This window comes from Danio rerio, chromosome 23 (assembly GCF_052040795.2).
Source record: "Danio rerio strain M-AB ecotype USA chromosome 23, GRCz13ab, whole genome shotgun sequence".
NCBI classification, from domain to species: domain Eukaryota; kingdom Metazoa; phylum Chordata; class Actinopteri; order Cypriniformes; family Danionidae; genus Danio; species Danio rerio.
In genome coordinates, this window is record NC_141043.1 from 48,102,501 (window position 1) to 48,112,500 (window position 10,000).

General features: G+C 44.5%; 2 protein-coding genes across 2 annotated transcripts in view; one reads left to right on the forward strand and one right to left on the reverse strand.

The window, feature by feature from the left end:
• The window catches only part of tfr2 (transferrin receptor 2), a 1,009,002-nt gene that overhangs the window by 247,748 nt on the left and 751,254 nt on the right, over positions 1-10,000 (reverse strand). The gene's annotated exons all lie outside the window — the stretch shown is intronic.
• Positions 1-10,000, forward strand: part of ephb4b (eph receptor B4b) — a 46,798-nt gene that overhangs the window by 33,307 nt on the left and 3,491 nt on the right. Inside the window, 4 exon segments of the mRNA NM_131417.1 lie at positions 3,488-3,549; positions 6,811-6,924; positions 7,083-7,330; positions 8,757-8,972. Of these exon segments, the coding sequence (NP_571492.1) occupies positions 3,488-3,549; positions 6,811-6,924; positions 7,083-7,330; positions 8,757-8,972 (640 nt within the window).

Here is a 10,000-nt window from a genome sequence, read left to right on the forward strand (position 1 = left end):
ATTTATTTATGATTGAGTGTATGAGTGTGTGTGTGTGTGCAGGGCCGGAGCAAGTTGAACTGCCGCTCTAGGCAGAGGACGATCACGCCGCCCAATGTGAAAACCAAAGTGACCGGTTATTAATATGAAGTGAGGTGTCACAGACTTCTATTCTGCATCCCTATGCGCGGATATAACTGAGGACGCGCGGGTGCTGAGGTAGAGAGGGAGGTGTCGCGGACGCCGCCCTCTCTATTCTGCCGCCCTATGCGCGGATATAACTGAGGACGCGCGGGTGCTGAGGTAGAGAGGGAGGTGTCGCGGACGCCGCCCTCTCTATTCTGCCGCCCTATGCGCGGATATAACTGAGGACGCGCGGGTGCTGAGGTAGAGAGGGAGGTGTCGCGGACGCCGCCCTCTCTATTCTGCCGCCCTATGCGCGGATATAACTGAGGACGCGCGGGTGTCGCTACCTCTGCCGCCCTATACGCGGATATAACTTAGGATATGCGGGTGCTATTGGAGGTGTCGCTGACGCCGCCCTCTCTATTCTGCCGCCCTATGCGCGGATATAACTGTGGACGCGCGGGTGCTGAGGTAGGGAGGGAGGTGTCGCGGAAGCCACCCTCTCTCTTCTGCCGCCCTATGCACGGATATTACTGAGGACTCGCGGGTAACGCTACCTCTGCCGCCCTATACGCGGATATAACTGTGGACGCGCGGGTGCTGAGGTAGAGAAGGAGGTGTTGCGGACGCCGCCCTCTCTATTCTGCCGCCCTATGCGCGGATATTACTGAGGACGCGCGGGTGCTGAGGTAGAGAGGAAGGTGTCGCGGACGCCGCCCTCTCTATTCTGCCGCCCTATGCACGGATATAACTGAGGACGCGCGGGTGTCGCTACCTCTGCCACCCTATTCGCGGATATAACTTAGGACACGCGGGTGCTGAGGTAGGGAGGGAGGTGTCGCGGACGCCGCCCTCTCTATTCTGCCGCCCTATGCGCGGATATAACTGTGGACGCGCGGATGCTGAGGTAAGGAGGGAGGTGTCGCGGACGCCACACTCTCTATTCTGCCGCCCTATGCACGGATATTACTGAGGACGCGCGGGTGTCGCTACCTCTTCCGCCCTATACGCGGATATAACTTAGGACATGCAGGTGCTATTGGAGGTGTCGCTGACGCCGCCCTCTCTATTCTACCGCCCTATGTGCGGATATAACTATGGACGCGCGGGTGCTGAGGTAGAGAGGAAGGTGTCGCGGACGCCGCCCTCTCTATTCTGCCGCCCTATGCACGGTTATTACTGAGGACGCGCGGGTGTCGCTACCTCTGCCACCCTATTCGCGGATATAACTTAGGACACGCGGGTGCTGAGGTAGGGAGGGAGGTGTCGCGGACGCCGCCCTCTTTATTCTGCCGCCCTATGCGCGGATATAACTGTGGACGCGCGGGTGCTGAGGTAGGGAGGGAGGTGTCGCGGACACCGCCCTCTCTATTCTGCCGCCGTATGCGCGGATATTACTGAGGACGCGCGGGTGTCGCTACCTCTGCCGCCCTATACGCGGATATAACTTAGGACATGCGGGTGCTATTGGAGGTGTCGCTGACGCCGCCCTCTCTATTCTTTCGCCTATGTGCAAATATATCTGAGGGCGCGGGTGGTGAGGGAGGTGTCGCGGACATAACTGAGGACGCGGGTGGTAAGGGGAGGTGTCACAGACGCCGCCCTCTCTATACTGCCGCTCTAGGTGGCCGCCTAGGTCGCCTCTATGGACGCGCCGGCCCTGTGTGTGTGTGTTACAGCCAAATCTAAGGGTGCTTTCACACCTACACTTTTGTTTCGGAACGTGTCTCGTTTGCCCAGTTAGCGCGGTTCGTTTGGCATATGCGAACAGGGGAATCGCGCTCTGTTCCGCGCCAAAGTAATCGCTCCGAGATCGCTTGAATGAGGTGGTCTCGGCTCGATTGAAACTAACCCTGGAGCGGTTTGATTACAGTGACAGTGATCCGATCCGAGCGCGGTTATATCACAGTGTTTTATGGATATGTAATAGGCTTACGGCTATATGAAGAGAGAATTATGAGTATGGCGGGAAGTTTCGCGAGTCTCCGGATGCCCGCAAACGAGTGATGATCTCCCGGTAATCTCGCGTCTCCCTCCCGGTCCTCAAATAGGCATCGTCGCGCACCCTTCTCACCCCTCCCCACCGCATCTCTCTTCAGACATGTCACGCGCACACCCTGTCAATCACCACCAAACCACCACCTCTCCTGACAGCTGAGCGGGACGCTGCAAAATAAACCCTGACACTCTGACCAATCATGTGAGTTACTTGTTTTAGCTCTTTTGGTCCGATTAGAAACTTTGCAGTGTGAAAGCGAACCGCTACAAGAGCAAAGAGCAACAATGTAACAATTGTAATCTCTGTTTCAGAACAACTGAATCGATTCACAGGTGTGAAAGCACCCTAAATCTCAAAAACTCTTTTCATATTTACAGAACACAACTCATTTGCTCAGTGTAAACATCTTGTCTTAGTCCTCCTGTCCAGCGCATAGTGAATGAATGAGTTGTGTATTCAGGTGAAAGTAGTCTGCTAATGAGAACACTTAATCACGTATGATCTGACAGAGAAAGAAGCGAGTATTTAATAGAGTTCAATAAACATTTACAGCATTAGCTCTCCACCCAGCCAGATTCATAGCTCCTCTGCAGACAGGAACATTTGCTGTCTGTGTGTCCAGACGGTTTTCTGATGACTTCACTAGACAACACACACACACAGTCTTGAGGTCATGTGACACGAGCACAGTAGTGTCATAAAGAGAAGCGAACAGCTGCAGGGTCTCTCACACAACAGAGAATCTCACACCAGTCATGAGAGAGGAATGCACACACACACACACACACACACACGCACGCACACCTCTGTAATCCTATCACATATAAACACAGCAGAAGATGACTCTGAAATCTAGAGTTGAAGCTTTTCTGTGAACTTTAGTCTTTGTCTAATATTTCCTAAATGATGTTGAACAGATTCAGGAATTTTTCACAGTATTTCCTCTAATATTTGTTCTTCTGGAGAAAGTCTTATTTGTTTTATTTGGGCTAGAATAAAAGCTGTTTTCAATTGTTTTAAAGCCATTTTAAGGTCAATATTATTAGCCCCCTTAAGCAATATTAGTGTTTGATTGTCTCCAGAACAAACCATCATTACACAACGACTTGCCTAATTACTCTAACTTTACCCTAATTACCCTAGTGAAGCCTTTACATGTCACTTTAAGCTGTATAGAAGTGTCTTGAAGAATATCTAGTCTAATATTATGTGCTGTCATCATGACAAAGATAAAATAAATCATTGATTAGAGATGAGCTATTAACACTGTTATGATTAGAAATGTGTTGAAGAAATCTGCTCTACGTCAAACAGAAATTGGGGGAAAAATATACAGAGGGGCGAATAATTCTGACTTCAACTGTATGTGTGTGTGTGTTTCAGACGCTCGACTCGGAGGAGGGATCCAGACCCGGATAAGAGCGGCCAGTTCCTGATGGGTCAGGGTGAGTGATTGGGATTTCACCACAGTTTATTAGTCAATAAACTCTCTGAGCATCTGAGATTTATAGTGTTACGTGTGAAGTGATGAAGACAGATAACGTCACACAAACACGTCCAGAGTTGCGCAAACCTGTCATTACACTTCAACACCCAACAGTTCAGGTGTTACTGTTGCTAGGCACATACCAACAGCTAACAGGAACTCACCTTACCAAGTAGCATTCTTCATTTGATGACATACAAAGTGCTTTGAAATCTGCATTTTTTATTCAGTGTTTGACGTAATCTCAATTGAATTGGCCAGGGCATAGCGAAGCTCGTCCCTTTAAAAAAAACCCAATGGGGTTTAGTTTTTTCACAGCTCTGCCAAAGAGCTTAGAATGACCAAGAGGCGACACTCAATAGAACGTTTCATTGCAACAGCAGCGCCCAGCAACAGCCCTGGATTCCGCCATCTTGGAGTGAAAGCCATTGGCCGTCTATTGGATCTTATTGCTGTCACGATGGCAAACAGCTGCCGTGATTTTATTTCTTTAATTTAAAAAGCGCATTAAAGCTGAGATACAACCTGAAAGATGACAATGCAACACTTACTATCACAATCATCAGCACTTTTAATAGTTTATTTCACGGATTTATAATATGCTGCTGTTCTATTGGAGTTTTCATTCCAAATTGGCCGCCGCGCCATCTAGTGGCTGTTTACCAAATTGCACTAGAGTGTCGCCTCTTGGTGATTCTATGCTCTTTGGCTCTGCCAGTGATAGTGGTTGGACACACAGCTAATGAGAAGAAAAAGGGGGGCATGTCAGACACTAGAGAGCATATGATTGGTCAGAAGATTTGATGAGAAGCTGAAGTATGAGGTGACGGGAATAAGATAGTGATGGGAAGTTCAGATCATTTTACTGATTTGGACCTTTGAGTCTCGTTCATTGAGGAACGAATCTTTTTTCCGAGTCGTTCAGTTTGCCAAAATAACATTAAAAGATGGCAACACAGTGGCGCAGTAGGTAGAGCTGTCGCCCCACAGCAAGAAGATCTCTGGTTCAGCTGGGTCAGTTGGTATTTCTGTGTGGAGTTTGCATGTTCTCCCTGCGTTCGCGTGGGTTTCCTCCGGGTGCTCTGGTTTCCCCCACAGTCCAAACACATGTGGTACAGGTGAACTGGGTAGGCTAAATTGTCCGTAGTGTATGCATGTGAATGAGTGGGTGTTTCCCAGAGATGGGTTGCAGCTGGAAGGGCATCCGCTATGTAAAAAAGTGCTGGATAAGTTGGCGGTTCATTTCGCTGTGATGACCCTGGATTAATAAAGGGACTAAGCCGGAATATTGAAAACTATATTATATTGAAATTATTGAACTATAAATATTGAAATACTAAAACTTGCATTTGGTAAAATAAATGTAAAACTAAAATATAATCATATCAGTAAGTGATGTTCTTGGTTTATTTTGTTTATATTTAATTTACTGCATAATTTTGCAGTTAGCATTTAGTAAGTTCTAAGTAAATCAAATGAGATCTAAATCTCTGGATAACACAATAATAATGATGCTTGCTTGTGCTTCTTATTTTTTTTTCTTCTTATTATTATTATTTTGTTTGTTAATAGTATTTATTTATTTATTTTATTTTATTTTATTTAGCCAGGAGATCACATTGAGACAGTACTGTCTCTTCTTTCAGTGAGACCTGATCAAGATGGCAGGCAGCACATAAAGTTTCTCATAAAAATCACAAAACAATACTTTAAAATTACAATGAATTATCGTAATTAATAACAATAAATTGTTATAAATATCAGGGGTGTCAAAATTAATTGTTTCTTTGGTGCACCGCGATGCAGACGCGGACAATTCGGTATTGGTTCAGTAATAATAATAACCGGTTATTATGTACTGACGTCATTTATCTCCTGTGCGCTCTGTCGCGAGGGAGGTGAGCGCGAGTATTTACAACACTCAGCCAACTTAGGGCCGGTCCGTGGCATAGGCACCATAGGCAAATGCTAAGGGCGCTGTATATCCAGGAGTGCGCCAGAAATGAGCGCGGTTCAGTTGGTTTTGTTTTCGATATTCTTGACACACATTCAGTTACAGACGGCAATAACTCAAAAACCTCTTACCTTAAAAAGATCTAAAGTGTTTCCTGTGTTTTTATGTTTCACAGCTGTCTTTCTTTTTTTTCGCTCCACACTAAGATCACTGCTCCGTTTAAGCCCTCGCAATATGTGTTTAGCCGGGAGAGCTCGCGCTGAGAGGAGCTCTCAGCAAGGGACCGTCGGAAAAGTGCTTTTTTTTTTTTTTTTTTTTTTTCTGCTCCCCTCTTCGCGAGCTCTCCCTGTTGCGAGGGCTTAAGTGTGTGTGTGTGTGTGTTTGTTTATTTGGTGCTGTCTGTTTGTGTTTGAATGAGAGACAGTGTGGTGCTGTGTCTCTGTGTGTTTATACAGACAGCTTGTTATAGCCTCTCCTCTAAAAAATAACACTGTATATGGAAAGCATCGTCACCGTGATGCACCGAAATATCGAATTAAACCGAATCGAAGGCATGATAATCGTAACCGAACCGAACCGTGAGACCAGTATAGGTTCACACCTCTAATAAATATATTTCTAAAATATTCAAATTAGTTTTTCTGGTATCATTGTAGTTTTGCTATCTTATTTATCACTATTTTAACTTAGATTATCAGTATTATTTAACATGTCTATATTGTTTTACTAATATTTATTTCGGTTTTAATTATTTTAGTACATTAAACCGTTTATTTAGTACTTAAAAATGTTCATTCATTCATTTTCTTTTTGGCTTAGTCCATTTATTAATTAGGGGTCAGCACAGTGGAATGAACCGCCAACTAATCCAGCATGTTTTACACAGTGGATGCCCTTTCAGCTGCAACCCAGTACTGGGAAACACCCATACACATCCATTCACACACTCATACATTAGGACCAGTGTAGTTACTCAATTCCACTATAGCGCATGTGTTTTGACTGGGGGGGAACTAGAGCACCCACGCTAACACGGGGAGAACATGCAAACTCCACACAGAAACACCAACTGACCCAGCCGAGGCTCGAACCAGCGACCTTCTTGCTGTGAGATGACAATGCTAACCACTGAGCCTCCACACCACCCTTTATAAATGTTTGAAATATAATAAGTGCATGTTGTAGTTGTTTTAATGTAATGTAATGTAATGTAATGTGTGTGTGTGTGTGTGTGTGTGTGTGTGTGTGTGTGTGTGTTTCTGACAGGGATTAAAGTGTACATTGATCCGTTCACGTACGAGGATCCGAATGAGGCTGTGCGGGAATTCGCTAAAGAGATCGACGTGTCGTTTGTGAAGATCGAGGAGGTCATCGGTGCCGGTGAGAACTGTGTGTATGTGTGTGTGTGTGTGTTGCACAGGTGTGGCGTGAGTCTCATGTTTCCCTGTGAACAGCAGTAATGTGGACACACACACCTGATGAAAGCGCAGCTCGGGTTACAGCATTGTGTGCATGTCCATCTGATATTCCTCATACAGGTGAGTTTGGTGAGGTGTGTCGCGGCCGGCTCAAGGTTCCCGGGAAGAAAGAGAACTACGTGGCCATCAAGACGCTGAAGGGCGGATACACGGACAAGCAGAGGCGTGACTTCCTGTCTGAGGCGTCAATCATGGGTCAGTTCCAGCACCCCAACATCATTCATCTGGAGGGAGTGATCACAGCTTCCTGTCCCGTCATGATTCTGACCGAGTACATGGAGAACGGAGCACTCGACTCCTTCCTGCGGGTCAGTACTGTCTGTCGGTCTGTCTGTCCATTCATCTGTCTGTCTGTCTGTGCGTCTGTCTATCTTTCTGTCTGTCTGTCTGTCTGTCTGTCTGTCTGTCTGTCCATCTATCTGTCTATTTCTCTGTCTGTCTGTCTGACCATCTATTTGTCTGTTTTTCTGTCTGTCCATTCGTCTAACTGTCTGTGCGTCTGTCTGTCTGTCTGTTTGTGCATCTGTCTATCTCTCTTTCTGTCTGTCTGTTTTTCTGTCTGTCCATTCGTCTATCTGTTTATTTCTCTGTCTGTCTGTCTGTCTGTCTGTCTGTTCGTCTATTTGTCTGTCTGATTGTGCGTCTGTCTATCTCTCTATCTGTCTGTCTGTCTTTCTGTCTGTCTGTCCGTCCATCTATCTGTCTGTTTCTCTGTCTATCTGTCTAATCTCCGTCTGTCTGTCTGTCTGTCTGCTTGTCTGTCTGTCCGTCTATCTGTCTGTCTTTCTGTCCGTCTGTCTGTCCGTCTATCTGTCTGTCTGTCTCTGCATCTGTCTATCTCTCTTTCTGTCTATCTGTCTGTCTGTCCGTCCGTCTATCTGTCTGTCTTTCTGTCTGTCTGTCTGTCCGTCAGTCTAACTGTCTATTTCTCCGTCTGTCTGTCTGTCCATCCGTCTGTCTGTCTGTCCGTCCGTCTATCTGTCTGTCTGTCTCTGCATCTGTCTATCTCTCTCTCCGTCTGTCTTTTTGTCTGTCTGTCTGTCCGTCTGTCTATCTGTCTGTCTGTCTGTCTGTCTGTCCATCTGTCTGTTGGTCCGTCTATTTGTCTATTTCTCCATCTGTCTGTTTGTCTGTCTGTCCGTCTATCTGTCTGTCTTTTTGTCTGTCTGTCTGTCCGTCCGTCTATCTGTCTATTTCTCCGTCTGTCTGTCCGTCTGTCTGTCCGTCTGTCTGTCTGTCTGTCTGTCTGTCTGTCTGTCTGTCCGTCCGTCTATCTGTCTGTCTCTGCATCTGTCTATCTCTCTTTCTGTCTGTCTGTCTGTTTCTCTTTCTGTCCGTCTGTCTGTCTGTCTGTCCGTCCGTCAATCTCTCTGTCTGTCTGTACGTCTGTCTGTTGATCTGTCTATCCGTCTATCTCTCTCCCTGTTTGTCTGTCTGTCTGTCCGTCCGTCCATCTATCTCGCTTTCTGTCTGTTGGTTCGTCTTTCTGTCTGTCTGTCTCTATGTCTGTCCGTCTTTCTATCTCTCTGTCTGTCTGTCTGTCTGTCTGTCTGTCTGTCTGTCTGTCTGTCTATCTATCTATCTATCTATCTATCTATCTATCTATCTATATTTATTTTTCTGTCTGTCTATCTGTCTGTCTGTCCATCTATCTGACCACGCGTCTCTCTCTCTCTCTCTCTCTCTCTCTCTCTCTCTCTCTCTCTCTCTCTCTCTCTGTCTCTCTCTCTGCAGCTGAATGATGGTCAGTTCACTCCTATCCAGCTGGTGGGGATGCTGCGTGGAATCGCGTCTGGAATGAAGTATCTGTCTGAGATGAGCTTCGTTCATCGTGATCTGGCGGCGAGGAACATCCTGGTCAACAGTAACCTGGTGTGCAAAGTGTCCGACTTCGGCCTGTCCCGATTCCTGACGGAGAACTCGTCTGATCCCACCTACACCAGCTCACTGGTGAGAAGCTGCTCTTTCAGACACACACTGATGCTGTCTCTAGACTCAAAGATGGATTTTCATGCTTGAAGACCTGAATGCCTAATCCAGGGGTACCCAAATGTTTCATCCCGCGACCGCCCAAAAAATAAATATATAAACCTTGCACACTACGGTGCACACTTACCAATAGCCCCAAGTCTATTCAACGTTTAATTTTGAAGAACGCCACTCGGAGACCATCCTCATCCTCAATGTTCAGTAGTGTCCTGTATTTATTTTTAATGTATGTGAGTGTCGTATCGGTGTCAGAAAGTTTAACTTGGTGTCATAAAATCAATATGCTGTGTCTTTAATATAACGTAATTACCCCCGGGGTTGCAAACTAATCAAAAGGCATGTTGTTTTTTATTGTAACTATTAACTACTATTTTTTATTTTTTTTTGTGTGTGTTTAACAAGACAATACATCATATGATACAATACAACAAAGGAAAAAAAATTTCTTATTTTCCCACTATCGCCTTGAAATAAAATAAATTAAAATGTATGAATTATAAACAAACATATCCTCTAAAAGAAATAATAAATTAAAAATAAAATACAAGAATTAAAATAAATTTTTAAACAATATAATAATAAATGAGCAAGTTTATAATAAAAGCAAAATAAATAAATAAATAAATAAATAAATAAATAAATAAATAAATAAATAAAATAAAAATATATAAATATAATTTAATATAATTCATATTTGTAATTTTGTAATCTTGGTGACTATTTTTGACAGTTATTATTATTAAGACGTTACTTAATATTTACAAACATATTATGTAGTTTTATGTAGAATTTACAATATATATTAATATTTTTTATTATTATTTATTTTATATGTTTGCAGATTTTCTGTCAGAATTATTCGGAATGTTTTTGCTGTTTCCTTTTTCTGTGCCAATTTCCATATTTTAGCAGATATTTAGCAGTGTTTTTGTATTTATGTTCCAGAGTTATGCATTTCTGTAGTCATTTAGGACTTGTGTTCTCCACTC